Genomic DNA, 19,524 nt, shown 5'->3' with positions numbered 1-19,524 from the left:
TTTTAATCGTTGCTATGGGAACGACATCTTCAACGCACGCTCTAATGAACTCGCACACCGAATCAGCGTATTCGTCAATGTTGTCGTCTCACGCAATACGGAACATATCCCAGTCCACGTGATGGAAGCAGTCTTGGAGTGTGGAATCAGATTCGTCGGACCAGCGTTGAACAGACCTCAGCGCGGGAGCTTCTTGTTTTAGTTTCTGTCTGTAGGCAGGGATCAACAAAATGGAGTCGTGGTCAGCTTTTCCAAAAGGAGGGCAATGCCAGTGCCTCAACACTAATAAGTCAAACTCAGTCCCTGCAAAGACAAACAAAAAACTAGTCAGTTAGTACAGTCAATTTTGTATTTAATTTAAACAAAATGGTCAAAGAGTCAACTGTAAACTACATTACTTTTATTGCACAAAACGATAAATGAAAACATTCATTTTAGAATACTTTGGAAAAGGTTCAACATTACATTACAGACAGCTTCAAGACATCACGTCAAGTAAACATTAATTAAGGCACTGTCATTATCTCACTATAAAACAGTATCAACCTAAAGGGACAAAGCATTTTTACAGACACCATCACACCAACCATCACCATAATCATCTACTCTGCCTCATCATCCTCAGTTCACCACATCCACTTTCCTATACATCCAAATCCAACAGAATTCATTACAATCTAACTAGTTCTACATTATACACGCACTGTGTGTATTTTCTGCATTTTCAGTGCGTACAGGCAAACGGCCTCTCTCTCGTGTGGACCTTCTGGTGCCTCTTCAGGTGGTGCTGGTGGGAGAACCTCTTATCACACTGGGGGCAGCTGTATGGTTTCTCCCCTGTGTGGACTCTCTGGTGCCTCTTCAGCTTGGAGGAGTGGGAGAAACTGGCCCGACACAGGTGGCAGCCGAAAGGTTTCTCCCCTGTGTGCATCATCTGGTGGATCTCCACCTGTTGGGGAAAACTGAAGGCTTTCCCACAGAACGAACACAGGAAGCGTTTCTCTTTGCCACAAGATCTGTTGATAGCGTTACTACTACTGTCATTTGTCAATAGGCTTGTGTAGCCATTTAGTGTTGAGGCACTGGCATTGTCTGAGGTTTGGTTTAACATTAGGAGAGTGTGAGGAGGATGAAGGCCAGGGAGTGTCTGTGTTGTTGCAGGGTCCATGTTCCAATTGATAGATCCTATAGAAGGCAGGCTGAAGGCAGCATCTGTTAGGGGGTTAACCTGAGGTGCCATCAGTCTCTCTGAATCACAACTATAGGAGCAGGACAGAGCATCGCTAGCAGAGTCTGTGTCTGTTCTCTCCAGCTGCATACGAACACTTCCCCGCAGACCAAATCTAAGTCTCGCCCTCGTCTCAGCCAGTCTGTTGTCATGGAGACTAAGTTCAGCTGTTGTTTTGTGTTCAACTGTCTGTTTCTGGTAGTGGTCAACAATGTTGTTCCCCAGCCCAGAGTTGAGGACGCTGTCCCATCCGCTGACCTCCACTATGTCACCTCTGGTCCTTGCCTGCACAGTGATGTTGTCCACTGGGCCCTTGGCTGCACCAGTCTGGGTCTGGGAATCCAAGATGGCCCCCCAGTCTCCTCTGTTAGCCTCCAGCCAACCACCTGCAGGAAGAGTTTAGAAAAATACTTTACAAACATGGCAGAGAACTCGACATATGAAGTATTTGGTCAATTACCTGCTGAAGTTAATACATTATGTTTGTGTGTTTTTTTTGTATGTAAACACAAGTTGTTTCATTTTATGAATGAAGAAAAAAATATAGCCAGGCACATCACTATTCCCATTGAAAATCTATTACTGTATGTAGGCTATATGTATTTCTCCCTTACTTTGCTCCCCCATCTTTAGTCCACTCAGCAGATTAATGCTTTCTGGTCCGTCTTCTACTGTCTCCTCTTTTACCAGCAGCAGATCAGGCTTCCCATCCTCCATGTCTACTGACTGTAAGAGATACAGAGTGAGAGGATGTTGGATCAAGAAATCTGATATGAGCACCCTGCTATGGAGCATCTTCTGATTGGGCAATGAAGGATTGCTATGAGTATTATTAGTTGATTTGATCATTCAAATACATGTTCCCACACTTAAAAAATCAATCAAGACCTTCGAATCAAATTTTTTTGGTTGAGTACACATATTTTGCAGATGTTATCGCAGGTGCAGGGAAATGCTTATGTTTCTAGCTCCAACAATACCTAACAATACACACAAGAAAAAAAAAATTAAGAAGGATCAGAACGTGTAATGTCAGAATCCGGAAAACAGTGTGATGGTTTTGGGATGTTTTGCCGCCTCAGGACCTGGACGGCTTGCCTTAATAGAAAGGAACCATGAATTCTGCTCTGCATCAGAGAATTCTACAGGAGAATGTCAGGCTATCCGTCTGTGAGCTGAAGCTGAAGAACAGCTGGGTCATGCAGCAAGACAGTGATCCTAAACACGCAATCAAGCCTCGATGAAAATGTTTAAAAAGCAACAAATATGAAGTTTTGGAATGGCCTACTCAAAGTCCAGACCTAATCCCAATTGAGATGTTGTGGTCGGACTTGAAACGAGCAGTACATGTTTGAAAACCCACAAATGTTGCTGAGTAAAAGCAGTTCTGCATGCAAGAGTGGGCAAAAATTCCTCCACAGCGACATGAGAGACTGATCAACAACTACAGGAAACATTAGGTTGCAGTCATTGCAGCTAAAGGTGGCACAACCAGTTATTGAGTGTAAGGGAGCAATTACTTTTTCACACAGTGGAATTGGGTGTTGCATAACTTTGTTCATTAAATAAAATATATATTTTGGGGGGTTATTTGTAAACTCAGGTTCCCTTTATCTAATATTAGTTTTGGTTGAAGATCTGATGACATTAATTATCAAACATATGTGGAAATAGAAAATCCAAAAAGGGGCACATACTTTTTCACGGCACAAAAATATGTAAAACATTTTTATTTTATTTTATGAAAACAGATTAAAAAAATATATATATATATATATATATATATATATATTGATCGGATCGTCTGAGCCACACAGACAGCTGATGAAACTGGGGGTTTGCACAACCAAAGAATTTCTGCACAAACTGTCAGAAACCACCTTGTCGCCCTCAACAGGGTCTTGACCTGCCTGCAGTTTGTCGTTGTAACCGACTTCAGTGGGCAAATGCTCACCTTGGATGGCCACTGGCCCGCTTGGGAAGTGTGCTCTTCACAAATGAATTCCAGTTTCAACTGTACCGGGCAGATGGCAGACAGTGTGTATGGCGTCTTGTCTGCAAGCGGTTTGCTGACGTCAACGTTGTGGAGTTATGGTATGGGCAGGCATAAGCTATAGATAACGAACACAATTGCATTTTATTGATGGCAATTTGAATGCACAAAGATACCGTGACGAGATCCTGAGTCCCATTGTTGTGCCATTCATCCGCCACCATCACCTCATGTTTCAGCATGATAATGCATAGCCCCATGTCACAAGGATCTGTACACGATTCCTGGAAGTTGAACATTTCCCACTTCTTCCATGGCCTGCATACTCACCAGACACCATTGAGCATGTTTGGGATGCTCTGGATTGATGTGTAAGACCGCGTGTTACAGTTCCCGCCAATATCCAGAAACTTTGCACAGCCATTGAAGAGGAGTGTGACAACATTCCACAGGCCACAATCAACAGCCTGATCAACTCTATACGAAGGTGTCGTACTGCATGTGTCGTACTGCATGAGGCAAATGGTGGTTCTCATCCACGCGCATACTTAAAAAAAAAAAGGTATCTGTGACCAACATATCCCGAGCTGACAAGGTACAAATCTTTCGGTCAGCCCCTGAACAGGCAGTTAACCCACTGTTCCTAGGCCGCCATTGAAAATAAGAATTTGTTCTTAACTGACTTGCCTAGTTAAATAAAGGTAAAATAAAAAAATAAAAAGAACAGCCTCAATTCGTTGGGGCATGGACTCTACAGGGTTTCGAAAGCATTCCACAGGGATGCTGGCCCATGTTGACTCCAAGGCTTCCCACAGTTGTCTCAAGTTGGCTGGATGTAATTTGGGTGGTGGACCATTCTTCATACACACAGGAAAATGTTGAGCGTGAAAAACCCAGCAGCATTGCCGTTCTTGATACACACAAACCTGTGCGCCTGGCAGCTACTACCATACCCCTTTCAAAGGCACTTAAATATTTTGTCTTGCCCAGTCACCCTCCAAATGGCACACATACAGTATCCATGTCTCATTTTTCTCAAGGCTTAAAAATCCTTCTTTAACCTGTCTCCTCCCCTTCATCTACACTGATTGAAGTGGATTTAATAAGTGACATCAAGAATGGATCATAGAATTCACCTGGTTAGTCTATTTAATGGAAAGAGCCATGTAAATGGGAGTGGGTTGCGACATTTGGATGTCCCTAAGCTTCCCTGTAGTCTAAGAAGTCACTAGTGTTGCCCTGCGAGTGTCCTTTTCCTAAGTGAGTCTCGTCTGAATTCCTTGTCAGAGAAACGTCACCCTCCACTTTCACAGTCACCTCATCTACGACCAGACCCTCCCTACGACCAGGGCCCTTTCTTTCCCCTTCAGAGTATACACTACTACTGTACCGGTTCCAGTCCCCTCTCAATGGATTAGACTACAGTGCCTTCAGAAAGTATTCATACTCCTTGACTTATTCCACATGTTGTTGTGTTACTACCTGAATTCAAAATGTATAAAACATAAATGCTTACCCATCCACACGCAATACCCCATAATGACAAAGTGAAAACATGTTTATTTTTTATTTTTTATTGAAAATAAAGTACAGAACTGTCTTATTTACAAAAGTATTCACACCCGAGACAATACTTTGTAGAAACACTTTTGGCAGTGATTAAACCTGTGAATGTTTCTGGGTAAGTCTCCAAGAGCTTTCTAAACCTGCATGTAAACTGCATCAAGCTCGGTCAAATTGTTTGTTAATCAATGCTAGATAACCATTTTCAGGTCTTGCCATAGATTCTCAAGTAGATGTAGGTCAAAACTGTAACTCGGCCACTCAGGAAAATTCACTGTCTTCTTGGTAAGGAACTCTAGTGTAGATTTGGCCTTGTGTTTTAGGTTACTGTCCTGCAAAGGTGAATTCATCTCCCAGTGTCTGGTGGAAAGCAGACTGAACCAGGTTTTATGCTAGGATTTTGCTTAGCTCCATTCCGTTTCTTTTTTATCCTAAAAAACACTGCAATCCTTAACAATTACAAGCATACCCATAACATGATGCAGCCACCACTATGCTTGAACATGTGGAGAGTTGTACTCAGTAATGTTAATGTTAAAAGTTAATTGCGTTGCTACATTTCTTGCAGTATTACTTTAGTGTATTGATACACCATCCAAAGTGTAATTTAATAACTTCACCATGCTCAAAGGGATATTCAATGTCTGCTTTTTTTTACCCATCTACCAACAGGTGCCCTTCTTTACGAGGCATTGGAAAACCTCCCTGGTCTTTGTGGTTGAAATTCATCGCTCACATGCGGGACTCTTACAGATAATTGTTTGTGTGGGGTATTCATTCATAAATCATGTTAAACACTATTGTTGCACACAGAGTGAGTCCATGCAACTTATTATGTGACTTGTTAAGCTCATTTTTACTCCTGAACATATTTAGGGCTTGAATACTTATTGTCTGCTTTTATTTTTTTTGAAAACATTTCTAAAAACATTATTCCACTTTGACATTATGGGGCATTGTGTGTAGGCCAGTGACCCCAAAAAATTAATTTTAAATTCAGTCAGGAACACAACAAAATTAGGAAAAAGTCAAGAGGTGTGAATACTTTCTGAAGGCACTGTATATGCCTGACATATTACTGTCTGGATACAATATAGACTATTCAGGAATATTCAACACATCTGTTACTCTCGTAATTCCAAATGCATCTGTGTAACACTCACCACTGCATAAAAATGTTGGCTGGTCCTCATTAACGTCCCTTTTTGTTTACAAAGCTTTACTACACAAGTTTCCAACTTACCTAACTTTGTTGGTTAACTCAAGGTTCCTCGGGTCTCCACCAAACTAGGTAAATCCACTTTTAGTTATAAATGCACCTCATTGCTGGAACCAACTACATAATACATTACAATTGGATGTTCTGGTGCTGTTCGTGCAATTCTTACTGAGGAATGTAACTGTTTATCTTGGATATTTGTGTTGTGCTGTATTTCTTTGTTTTACATCGTCCTATTCATTGTATATGCAGAGCTCCCTTGTGAAAGAGACCCTGGTCTCATTGTTAACTCCCTGTTTAAATAAAAGTCAAATCAAAAATATATTTTCTGCTGACAATAATGACCATTCATGTTTGTCTTTAATGCAGGGTTTAATCTAAACCACAGACGCTATTAAGTGGAATGGTTACTTTCTATGTTATAGAGTGGAATGTTTTTTCTGCAGGTGTATCCTGAGGTAGCTCCTTTCTGAGAACCTCCTCCTGCATTGCGAACCACCTCTCTCCAGTGTGGACCTTCAGCTGGTTCTAGCAGGAGAATCTTTTCTCACTCTGGGGTCAGCTGTATTGTTTCTCCCCTGTGTGGACCCTCTGGTGTCTCTTCAGGTTGCCAGCATGGGCAAAGCGCATGTTACACTGGGTACAGCTGAAGGGTTTCTCCCCTGTGTGGACTCTTTGGTGCCTATTCAGGCTGGACGATTGGGAGAAAGTGGCCCGGCACAGGTGGCAGCCGTATGGTTTCTCCCCTGTGTGCATCCTCTGGTGGATCTCCACCTGTTGGGGGAAACTGAAGGCTTTCCCACAGAACGAACAAGTGAAGCGCTTCTCTATGGCGCTGCCACCTTTACTGATTCTGTCATTTGTCAATGGTCTTGTGTAGCCATTTAGTGTTGATGAACTGGCATTGTCTGAGGTTTGGTTTAACATAAGGAGATTGTGAGGAGGACGAAGGCCAGGGAGGGTCTGTGATGTCACAGGGTCAATGTTCCAGTTGATAGATCCTATAGAAGGCAAGCTGAAGGCAGCATCTGTTAGGGGGGTAACCTGAGGCGCCATCAGTCTCTCTGAATCACAACTATAGGAGCAGGACGGAGCATCACTAGCCGAGTCTGTGTGTGTTCTCTCCTGCGGCATACCGACACCTCCCCGTCCCCGCAGACCAAAGCTATGCCTCGCCCTGGTCGTAGCCAGTCTGTTGTCATGGAGACTATGTTCAGATGTTGTTTTGGGTTCAACTGTCTGTTTCTGGTTGTGGTTAACAGTGTTGTTCCCCGGCCCAGAGTTGAGGACGCTGTCCCATCCACTGACCTCCACTATGTCACCTCTGGTCCTGGCCTGCTCAGTGATGTTGTCCCTTAGGCCCTTGGCTGCACCCGTCTGGGTCTGGTAATCCAAGATGGTTGCCCAGTCTTCTCTGTTAGCCTCCAGCCAACTAACTGCAGGAAGAGGTTAGAAAATAAATGTCAAAAACATTTTTGAGTCAAGTTCAGACATTATAATGTCCGTTTTTCTATGCAAACATAAGTTCTATTGATTTCATTTGATGTATTGAATGAAGAAAAAAAATAGGTACATCACTTCAATGTGCTGTATGTATTACTATTCCCATTGAAGATCTATTACTGTATGGAGGCTATATGTATTTCTACCTTACCTTGCTCCCCCATCTTTAATCCAGTCAGCAGGTCAATGCTCTCTGGTCCGTCTTCTATTGTCTCCTCTTTTACCAGCAGCAGATCAGGCTTCCCATCCTCCATGTCTACTGACTGTAAGAGATACAGAGTGAGAGGATGTTGGATCAAGAAATCTGAAATGAGCACCCTGCTATGGAGCATCTTCTGATTGGGCAATGAGGGATTGCTATGAGTACTATGCAAACATGTTAGTTGATTTGATCACTTCATACTATTTAATGGTTTGATAATTCAAAGGCATGGTCCCACACAAAATTAATCAAGACCTGGACCTGTATCCACAAAGAGTATTAGAGTTGAAGTGCTGAAGCGAAGATCAGGTCCCCATATGTCTGCATAGTCATTCATTATTATCTAAAAGGAAAACTGATCCTAAATCAGCACTCCTACTCTGAGGCTTTGTGGCTATAGACCATGATCTAATACCATACAGACAGTAGTTTACAGTGGGCTCACCTCAGTGAGACTGTGTGTGGTCCTGTGCTGCTCAGCTGGTTCCTCTGTGGATTCAGGAGGAGGTGTAGTCTGGTTGTCCTCCATGAACATGGTCCCCTCCAGTTTCCCTAAACCCTCCTCACACCCCTCCTCCTTCACCAGCAGCACCTCTAGACCCTCCTCCTGGAAGAGACAAGTGATACAGATTACAAAGACATACACTCCGTCAGGTACGTACACACAGATAATAAACACACTTTCAACATGGAGTGTTTACCCATCTCCACTACGTTTGAGGCCTATACTGTAGTTACAGAATTACTGTTGTTGTTAAGCCCATCATGGTGGACATAAATATGTTGTTGGTAAATATGAGTTGCCTATTATAGTTCAAAAGTCGTCATCAGCCAAACCCAGCTAAACTATACTAAACAAAAATAAATGCAACACGCAACATTTTCAAAGATTTCACAGAGCTACAGTTCATTTAAGGAAATCAATCAATTAAAATAAATTCATTAGGCCCTAATCTACGGATTTCAAATGACTGGACAGGGGTGGAGCCATGGGTGGGCCTTGGAGGGCATAGGCCCACCCACTTGGCAGCCAGGCCCATCCAATCATAATGAGTTTTTTTTCCCACAAAAGGGCTTTATTACAGACAGAAACACTCCTGGGCTGATGTGGTCTATAGTTGTAAGGCCAATTGGACATACTACCAAGTTCTCTAAAACGAAGTTGGAGTCGGTTTATGGTAAAGAAATTAACATTAGATTCTCTAGCAACAGCTATGGTGGACATTCCTGCAGTCAGCATGCCAATTGCACGCTCCCTCAAAACTTGAGACATCTGTGGCATTGTGTTGTGACAAAACAGCACATTTTATAGTGGCCTTTTATTGTCCCCAGCACAAGGTGCACCTGTGTAATGACCATGCTGTTTATTCACCTTCTTGATATGCCACACCTTTCAGGTGGATGGATTATCTTGGCAAATGAGAAATGTTCACGAACAGGGATGTAAACAAATTTGTGCATATGGAAAACATCTGGGATTTTTTTTCAGCTCATGAAACATGGGACCAACACTTTATATTATATTTTTGTTCAGTGTGTTTTGACTTGTACAGTAGGTGTTTATGAGTGTGTGGGTTTGTGTAGGTATATTTAGTAAGTCTATAATGGTTATAAAGCACTGTTGTGTGTATGCAGAACAGGGTGAGATCAGATGTGATGTGAACTAAAGAAAGTCTCAATGAAAGTCTTAAAAACAAAAAGGGACTCTTTGTTCTATTAAACATAAACAAGTTTTAAAGCTGCAATATGTAACATTTTGGGCAACCTGACCAAATACCCATCGAAATGTGAGCTACAGGTCTGTCTAGAAGTCTAAAAAGTGGTAGATCTGTTCTATGTGTGGTAGATCTGTTCCATGCTTCCCCTTCTTAAGTTTAATTTTTGTGTCTTTTACTTTCGGTTTTGTACACTAGCTTTAAACAGCTGAAAATACAACATTTGTAAAACATATTTCACAGCGGTTTAGATGGTACAATGATTCTCTACGCAATGACTGCTTGTTTTGTCACAACCTGAAAATAGGCTTTTAAAATAGAATTTTAGCAACCAGGAAATAGCAGTGATTTCTGCATATTGCATCTTTAAAATACACCATATGAAAACCACACATACAAAAATCTGCATGAACTTGATCAACTGCATTAACTTTATTTTTAAAAGTGTCTTAGAAAAAATGTTAAGCAGTTGAACGGAAGTAATGAAAATAGGCATTTGGGAACATCATATAGCTTACACAGTACAAACACAATAGGTAACAGTATTATTAGGCTTATATATAAAGTGCCTGCTGAAAGTCTCCACACCTCTTGCACAGTGTATACACACAGTATTAAATTGAACGTTTTCCCTAGCGATCTACACAAGCTACTTCACATTTTCAAAGTGAATGAAAGATTATAGATCATAGTGTGACAGCGTTATGTTATGGGTATGCTTGTCACTGGCAGGGACTTTGTCAGGATCAAAATAAATATGAAAGGAGTAAAGCCCAGCTAAAAAGTTAAAGGAAATCTCCCCTCAGTCTTCTAAAAATGCTGGGATAGTGTTTTATTTTTCAGCATTACAATTACACACATGTAATGCCAAAGACACACCAGAATAGGTTTCCAAGAGGTGTTGAGTATTTGAGTAGTCCAGTCTTGAAAATCAGAGACAAGGTTTGAATAATGCTCACCATCAATGATTCCCAACCATATTTACTGAGCTAGAGCAATTTTGACAAAAACAATGGATATATGTTGCCCTAAGAGTTGTACAAAGTTGGTAGAATCTTATTCAAAATTATTCACAGCTGTACTGGCTGCCAAAAGTGCTTCTGCCAAGTATGGGGCGGCAGGGTGGCCTAGTGGTTAGAGCGCTGGACTAGTAACCGGAAGGTTGCAAGTTCAAACCCCCCAGCTGACAAGGTACAAATCTGTCGTTCTGCCCCTGAACAGGCAGTTAACCCACTGTTCCTAGGCCATGATTGAAAATAAGGGTTTGTTCTTAACTGACTTGCCTAGTTAAATAAATAAAAATTAACTCTGGTTTGTGAAGACATAGGCAATCAAGACATTTTTTGATCTATAATTTTTCTTTCACTGTGGTTGTGTAGATTGGTAGGAAAGAAACTAATTTAATCCCTTTTTAGATTTAATTTGAAGGCAGCAAAATGTGAAGACTGTGCAAGGGGTGTGTAGACTTTCATTAGAGACTGCATATCTCACAATGTCTGGATGTAATATTCCACCCAGGAATATTCAACAATGAAATCTGTTAAACTCAGTTCAGATACATAAAATGAGACATGACGGTCATATCAGCTATTTTGCTGATATTTATCTGACAAGTTTCTAAGGCCGCGATTTAAACGTGCGTAAATGGAACGTAATTAACTTTTTATGCGCTTTTCTCTCTATTCGTATTCTGACCTTGAACTTAAGCATTTGAATAGCATACTATTCACCCACTATTTGTTTGAGGTTGAACTAGAATAAATGAAGGTGTGGCGGAGCGGTGTCCAGACACGCCGTATTCTAACCTTGACTTAATTCCCATCATAATTCCAAAACCTTTACGCGCGAGGAAACCATGCACAAGGTCGAGGAAACCATGCACAAGGTCGAGCCAACCTGCCATATTCCAAGTGGAAAAAGGATCTACTTTATTTTTACTGATCGAAATCACAGCATTCTCCCTGCACTGTGATTTATAAATTGATAAGAGCTATGTAAATTAGTCATCCGTTTGGAAAAGGGGATTGTAAATACACATGGCAATTGTTTTAGATTATTTTTCCCTTAGGATCCCTGGAGGCGAATGTGAAACCAGCCATATGGAAGCAAACTGAAAATCATATCAACATGACATGTATTGCGGCCCCTTTTCCACAGTGAAATAAGATGTAAATAGCTCTGCCGTTATTCCGAATTTTAATTGTGTGCCCTCATAATTTGCGTGGATGAAATTTGGAGACCCAAACTATAGGCTTCTGTGGGGCTGAACCTGCCGAGTTGATGTATGTACTTTAGAATGTTTTGATTATATGCCCGGGCTTTTCTACATTTTATTTTAAAATTTTTATCATGTTAAATATTAGTCAATATCGAGAGCCAACGTCAGTAATACCCACATACATTTATTTTGCATCATTCCATTCTGTTTACCTTTCTTTCCTCTCAGATCTGTCACACACTTGTTGTATTCGGCGCATGTGACAAATAAATGTTGATTTGTAAATTGTTCCTGAGGGTCGCTAGCATTAGTGGCTCATAACAGCCTAACGTGGTGCAATAATTTGGGACATGTAGCCTAATTGAATCATTATTCGGACTCAGGCCCCACGTAGCAGTTTAAACTTGGAGCACGGTTCACGATGACTGGACTGTTGTCATACAGCTCCACGATTAGTAAGACATTTGGGTACATTTATAGGATTACTGTTCAATCCCTATTGTACACTTTTTTCCCCACCTTCCAATATTTTATAGATTGAACCTGAATATGACAACTTTCAGGATTAATCGAACCACCCGTTTTTTATTTATCAATATATTTTGCCCGTAAAGGCTGTCCAAAACGTTTATTTTTTATTTATACATACTTTCCTAACCCAAAAATGTGCCTAAATAGTCTACAAGGGTATTTTTAAATCTACCAGTTGGTGCTGAAACAGAAACGAATAGGCATAGATGGCTTTCTTTCAATGATCCCGTTCTCTCGATGTATTCTATTGAGTCTGTCGACATAATAATAATTCAAAAGGTGCACCGTATTTAAATGGATGGTTTACACGGAATAAAGTCCTGTGTGGCTCAGTTGGTAAAGCATGGCACTTGCAACGCCAGGGTTGTGCATTCGATTCCCGTGGAGGACCAGTAAGAAAAAGTATCAAAATGTATGCACTCGCTACTCACTGTAATGTCGCTCTGGGTAAGAGTGTCTGCTAAATGACATGTAAGATGAATGTGCTGAAAACACCATTGAATGAAAACTCCACGAGAAAATTTGTTGGGCAGCAAGTGGGAAGGTTTTCAGCAGTTGAATTAAATTTATTCAGAGCGTGCAAGGTAGCCACGCCTGCAGAGAGCATTATGCGACTGAATAAGGTAAGTCTGAATACCAAATACTGAGAAGTGCGACGGAAAGGCATAAATTCCTAAGTCGGGATCAGGCCCAAAGTGTACCCTGTTTCTGGTGCATGTACAGTTGAAGTCTGAAGTTTACATACACCTTATCCAAATACATTTAAACTCAGTTTTTCACAATTCCTGACATTTAATCCTAGTAAAAATTCCCTGTCTTAAATCAGTTAGGATCACCACTTTATTTTAAGAATGTGAAATGTCAGAATAATAGTAGAGGGAATTATTTATTTCAGCTTTTATTTCTTTCATCACATTCCCAGTGGGTCAGAAGTTTACATACACTCAATTAGTATTTGGTAGCATTGCCTTTAAATTGTTTAACCTGGGTCAAACGTTTCAGGTAGCCTTCCACAAGCTTCCCACAATAAGTTGGGTGATTTTTGGTCCATTCCTCCTGACAGAGCTGGTGTAACTGAGTCAGGTTTGTAGGCCTCCTTGCTCGCACACACTTTCAGTTCTGCCCACAAATGTTCTATAGGATTGAGGTCAGGGCTTTGTGATGACCACTCCAATACTCTGTTGTCCTTAAGCCATTTTGCCACAACTTTGGAAGTATGCTTGGGGTCATTGTCCATTTGGAAGACCCATTTTCGATCAAGCATTAACTTCCTGACTGATGTCTTGAGATGTTGCTTCAATATATCCACAATTTTGCATCCTCATGATGCCATCTATTTTGTGAGATGGCATCAGACCTCTACCAGTCCCTCCTGCAGCAAAGCACCCCCACAAAATGATGCTGCCACGTGGAAATGGTCTCAACTGCACGTCTAGTCTTCTTGATCTGAATACCCTGTCTTTGGTCAGCTGTTGTACAACATAACATTCTAAAACTAGAGTTTTATCTTGTCTCATGTTGGCTGTTGTATCTGAATTGGGCTTAACTCTCGTTATACCAAATGCATCTGTGGATCTTTTCTGCTAACAACAATACAAAAACAATCTTTGTCTTTAATGCAGGGTTTTGTTCTATAAGCTATCCAGTGGAATGGTTCATTTCTATGTTATAGAGTGGAATGGTTTTTCTGCTGGTGTATCCTGAGGTATCTCCTCTCTGAGAACCTCTTCCCGCAGTGCGTACAGGCGAACGGCCTCTCTCCTGTGTGGACCTTCAGGTGCATTTTCAGATGGTCCTGGCGGGAGAACCTCTTCTCACACTGGGGGCAGCTGTAGGGTTTCACCCCTGTGTGGACCCTCTGGTGCCTCTTCAGGTCACGAGCCTGAGCAAAGCTCATATGACACTGGGTACAGCTGAAGGGTTTTCCTCCTGTGTGGACCCTCTGGTGGATCTCCACCTTCTGTGGGCAGCTGAAGCCTTTGTTACAGAACATGCAGAGGAACCATTTATCTTTACTACCACCTGATGGGGCTCCCCCTCCCTGAGACTGGGCTCTAGCCCTGTCGTTTGAATTCAATACCTGACTGAAAAGGACGCGGCCGTGTGAATCAGAAGGCGCCATAGATTTGGACACTGGGTCAAGATCCCTGAACACGTGCAAAGGGGAGTGGGTCGCAACATTTACATTTGTCTCTATGCTTTCCCTGTAGTCTAAAAAGTCACTGGTGTTGCCCTGAGAGTGTCCTTCCCCTACGTGAGTCTCGTCTGCATCCCATGTCAGAGGAGCATCGCTCTCCACTTTCACAGTCACCTCATCTACGACTATAACCTCCCCTTTCTTATCTAGGGACCCTTCAGCGTATAGACTACTACTGTACCGGTTCCAGTCCCCTTTAGACAGATCAGTCTGTGTCTCTAAACCCAAGGGCATGTTGCCAGGGTCCATCTCTGTAGTGTAAGAGCAAGATGGCTCATCACCGCCAGCGTCTAACGCATCACCATAGCCATCCCCACCAGAATGAACCATCCTCTGGCTCTGGTGAAATACCGGTAAATACTCTGAGCCAGGAGCAGGAGGACAGACCAGTCTTCCCAGCACTAGTCTCGCTGGGTCTGATCTGGGGTCTGATCCTGTGTGTAAGAGCCTGTGTGTTAAAGTTAAAGTCTTGGTGTCTGTCTCTGACTTGAGGACGGAGTCGGGCCTTCCACTGACCTCCGTGACGCTACGTCGGGTCCTTGTCTGGGGCGCAGAGTTGGTGGGGTCTTCATAGGGCGCTCCAGCCACTCCAGTCTGGATGTCTCCGCTTTGCCTCGGGCCCTCCTCTCCTTCAGACCTGTGCTGCTTGACCCCAAGACCTGCAGCCTCTGCATCTGCAGACTGACACAAGCATTGGATAACAATGTTGTAGGGAAGTCTCACAAGCTCCCCTACGGCAGATCAATTAGGATTTAAGCAAATTAATAGCGGAGCCTTTCTGAAATAAACTGGTCACATTTGATGTACTGTAATTTTAATGTAACACTATTACACTAACCTCTATCACGATAACATGCTGGGTTGACTCTCCATTCCCCTCATCAACAGTATCTGGTTGGTCATCTCTCCATGTATTGTGTCCCACTGGCTTCACAAAGCTCCTATTGCCTCCAGTGAGCTGTCCTTCACCCGAGAGAGTAATTGGGGTAAAAGAGGTGTTTATGTTAGCTACTGTGAATGCTCAAAGCTATACTGTACACTATTTACAGTTGGAAAAAAGTATAGAATTGACAAGGATGTAAGGTAACAATTTGCATAACTTCTTGATATACTATTTACAGACTGATTGATTATGTTCCTGGGCATCACATTGTTTTTACTGAGTAAATAATAGGACATGCAGTAAATCAATAACATGGTTAGAATATGATAGTGTCATTGTGCAATATAGCTAAGTAATTAGGGGAATTATTGAATATTATCCAAAAACTGACCATGACCCAATTCTGGGTAACACATCAGAACACATGTGCAGAAGGGGCGACAGGCACTTTGCTATATATGAACAGCCACAGGCCGCTCAACCTCGGCCTTCTGCTAAATGTACCTCTTGCCATTCCTCTGTATCGGTCGAGGATCTTGACACTACTGGGACGACTGGTGAGGACGCGCTCCCGTGCCATCTTCAGTTCGAATAGCTGTAGTTTCCTTCGCAATGCCCTGTTTTCTTTCTGGCTTTGAGAAATTTCCAAACGAAACACTGCATAGTCGTCGTCTACGAGTTTACAGATGTCTGCCACGGCTGCATTCGCTAGCACCTCCATAATGGAGGCTATTTGAGTGTGAAAAACCATACAGTTAGCCATTGTTAGCAACTAGCTAGCGCTACCTAGATAACATCTATCAAACATGCCCTGTCTTCAACGCGAATTAAACACTACCTTGTAAGTATGTGATGCTGTGCAGTTAAATTAGTCATAGTTTGAGTTCCAGGGTTTTAATAAACGTCTAAATAACAACGCTAACGTGGTAATTGTTCTAGGTCACTTTTCATTTCCGTTAACACAGAAGAGAAAGGATGTTATTGGGTGGAGTCATAGGTTGTGGTTAAATAAAAAACTATGTGCGCTGTTTTTTATTTATTTAAATACGGTACTATCAGTCAGTATTTTTTTTAAATCTGAGAGCAGACTTGTTTAGAAATAAGTGTGATAGCAAGAACAGAGTAGAATCAAATACAATACAATTCCATCTACATCACCTCAGTAAGGTAAATAGTCAACGGTCTTAGCTTTAGATTTTCCCAAAATTGCTACATTCCTACACAATCTAATATGACCCTTTTGGTGCCACTTATTGTAAATAAGAATAGACTGTTTCTAAACACTTCTATATGAATGTGGATGCTACCATGATTACGGATAATCCTGAATGAATCTACTATGTACAAAAAGTGCTGTAATTTCTAAATGGTTTACCCAGTATGAATGAAAATACACTCAAATTAAAGCTGACAGTGCACTTTTACTTTATCAATCATTGTTTGATTTCAAATCCACACTGAGTACAGAGCGAAAAGAAGAAAAATGCTTCACTGTCCAAATAATTATGGAGGTCACTGTAATTCATATTATAGGCATAAATAGTACTGTAGACCTCTCTTTACTTGCACACAATAAGGCTGGATCTCCCCATCCTGCCCCTAAGGGTCTAGAACCCAACACACCCCACTCAGCTTTAAGATCTTAGTGAAACATTCATTATTGGTTTCAGGTGTGTTAGGCAAACGCCAGAGTGACTAACAACAGTAAGGCAGACCCCCAGGGCCAGGACTGAGCAGCCCAGCATCTAGGGATTGCATAAATATGTATCTCCCCTGACTTGGCATGTTTTCAATACAGACTCATTTTATCGTGCTGTATTCCATATAAGGCATCCAGACATTATAAAAGTTGCAGTATACCTTTCAATTTCTAATAAATCAAATCAAGTGATGCATAACTTGACATTTCTGCCATCATTGTGACATTGTGTGAGGATAACCAACCTTCCAAATAATGGCAATGGATTTCTTAGCCGCCATAAATGCTAGGTTACACAGTTTCTTATGATAAGTCTCTAGTATCTACAAAACAGGGAAAAGGGAGAATCTGTAGGCATGCTGAGATAAAAGAACATACTCCTTGCCAGAATTCGGCCGGCCTTCACAAGATCATAACATATGCAAATATGTCCCCTTTTGTGTTTTACATGTCTGAGTGCATGATATTCAGTTTCTTTGGCATATAGAACGTTCTATGGAAGGTCTTAAACTGCAGAAGTTTGTCTGGGATTATCTGAACATGACTGGGCATTTAACATATCTGTATCCACTCATCCTCAATAGTCTCCCAGGTCTTCCTCACATTATTGTTTACATGTTTTGTGTCATCGGGAAAAGCCAATATCAACCCTTGATACAGTTTGGAAATCAACTAAGGTTTGTCAGCCTGCCTTAAAATATAGTGAACAAAAATAAAAGTAAAAGTGCAATATGTGCCATGTAAAAAAGCTAACGTTTAAGTTCCTTGCTCAGAACAAGAGAACATATGAAAGCTGGTGGTTCCTTTTAACATGAATCTTCAATATTCCCAGTTAACAAGTTTTTGGTTGTCATTAATATCGGCATTATGACGCGTCGACTATTTCGCTCTATACCATTTGTATTTCACATACCTTGGATAGGAATGGGTGTTCTTATAGGCACTTTAGTATTGCCAGCCTAATCTCGGGAGTTGATAGGCTTGAAGTCATAAACAGCGCTGTGCTTCAAGCATTGCTAAGAGCTCTTGGCAAACAGAGTAAAGTGCTGTTGGTGCCTACCACTGCTCAGTCAGACTGCTCTATCAAATATTAAATCATAGACTTAATTATAATAAACACACAGAAATACGAGCCTTTGGTCATTTACAGTGGGGAGAACAAGTATTTAATACACTGCCGATTTTGCAGGTTTTCCTACTTACAAAGCATGTAGAGGTCTGTCATTTTTATCATAGGTACATTTCAATTGTGAGAGACAGAATCTAAAACAAAACTCCAGAAAATCACATTGTATGATTTTTAAGTAATTGCATTTTATTGCATGACATAAGTATTTGATACATCAGAAAAGCAGAACTTAATATTTGGTACAGAAACCTTTGTTTGCAATTACAGAGATCATATGTTTCCTTTAGTTCTTGACCAGGTTTGCACACACTGCAGCAGGGATTTTGGCCCACTCCTCCATACAGACCTTCTCCAGATCCTTCAGGTTTCGGGGCTGTCGCTGGGCAATATGGACTTTCAACTCCCTCCAAAGATTTTCCATTGAGTTCAGGTCTGGAGACTGGCTAGGACCTTGAGATGCTTCTTACGGAGCCGCTCCTTAGTTGCCCTGGCTGTGCGTTTTGGGTCGTTGTCATGCTGGAAGACCCAGCCACGACCCATCTTCAATGCTCTTACTGAGGGAAGGAGGTTGTTGGCCAAAATCTCGCGATACATGGCCCCATCCATCCTCCCCTCAATATGGTGCAGTCGTCCTGTCCCCTTTGCAGAAAAGCATCCCCAAAGAATGATATTTCCACCTCCATGCTTCACGGTTGGGATGGTGTTCTTGGGGTTGTACTCATCCTTCTTCTTCCTCCAAACACGGCGAGTGGAGTTTAGACCAAAAAGCTCTATTTTTGTCTCATCAGACCACATGACCTTCTCCCATTCCTCCTCTGGATTATCCAGATGGTCACTGGCAAACTTCAGACGGGCCTGGACATGCGCTGGCTTGAACAGGGGGACCTTGCGTGTGCTGCAGGATTTTAATCCATGACGGCGTGGTGTGTTACTAATGGTTTTCTTTGAGACTGTGGTCCCAGCTCTCTTCAGGTCATTGACCAGGTCCTGCCGTGTAGTTCTGGGCTGATCCCTCACCTTCCTCATGATCATTGATGCCCCACGAGGTGAGATCTTGCATGGAGCCCCAGACTGAGGTTGATTGACCGTCATCTTGAACTTCTTCCATTTTCTAATAATTGTGCCAACAGTTGTTGCCTTCTCACCAAGCTGCTTGCCTATTGTTCTGTAGCCCATCCCAGCCTTGTGCAGGTCTACAATTTTATCCCTGATGTCCTTACACAGCTCTCTGTGTAAGGACATCAGATTGAGTATGTGGACAGGTGTCTTTTATACAGGTAACGAGTTCAAAACAGGTGCAGTGAATTCAGGTAATGAGTGGAGAACAGGAGGGCTTCTTTAAGAAAAACTAACAGGTCTGTGAGAGACGGAATTCTTACTGGTTGGTAGGTGATCAAATACTTGTCATGCAATAAAATGCAAATTAATTACTTAAAAATCAAAC

At 41.8% G+C, this 19,524-nt stretch overlaps 2 protein-coding genes across 4 annotated transcripts in view; both read right to left on the bottom strand.

Annotated features, from left to right (window-relative positions):
* LOC112232358 (zinc finger protein 473 homolog) overlaps positions 1–19,524 on the bottom strand; it is a 282,634-nt gene that overhangs the window by 241,177 nt on the left and 21,933 nt on the right. The window lies entirely within an intron of this gene.
* On the bottom strand, positions 386–16,238 carry LOC112232452 (zinc finger protein 143-like). 2 transcript variants are annotated; one of them, XM_042330466.1, is made up of 8 exons: positions 15,757–16,238; positions 15,208–15,332; positions 14,886–15,050; positions 8,154–8,315; positions 7,658–7,769; positions 7,312–7,439; positions 1,843–1,954; positions 386–1,614 (listed from the first exon to the last, which is right to left on the bottom strand). In XM_042330466.1, the coding sequence occupies exons 1-8, from the start codon at positions 16,013–16,015 to the stop codon at positions 725–727; spliced, it is 1,953 nt and encodes a 650-aa protein (XP_042186400.1). In that variant the 5' UTR covers positions 16,016–16,238; the 3' UTR covers positions 386–724. The 2 variants fall into 2 exon arrangements, with proteins under 2 accessions (XP_042186400.1, XP_042186401.1); XM_042330467.1 differs by having other exon boundaries at positions 15,644–15,778.

This window comes from Oncorhynchus tshawytscha, linkage group LG11 (genome assembly GCF_018296145.1).
Source record: "Oncorhynchus tshawytscha isolate Ot180627B linkage group LG11, Otsh_v2.0, whole genome shotgun sequence".
NCBI classification, from domain to species: Eukaryota; Metazoa; Chordata; class Actinopteri; order Salmoniformes; family Salmonidae; genus Oncorhynchus; species Oncorhynchus tshawytscha.
The sequence above is the reverse complement of the archived record's forward strand: the minus strand, read 5'-3'. Positions and strand labels throughout refer to the sequence as shown.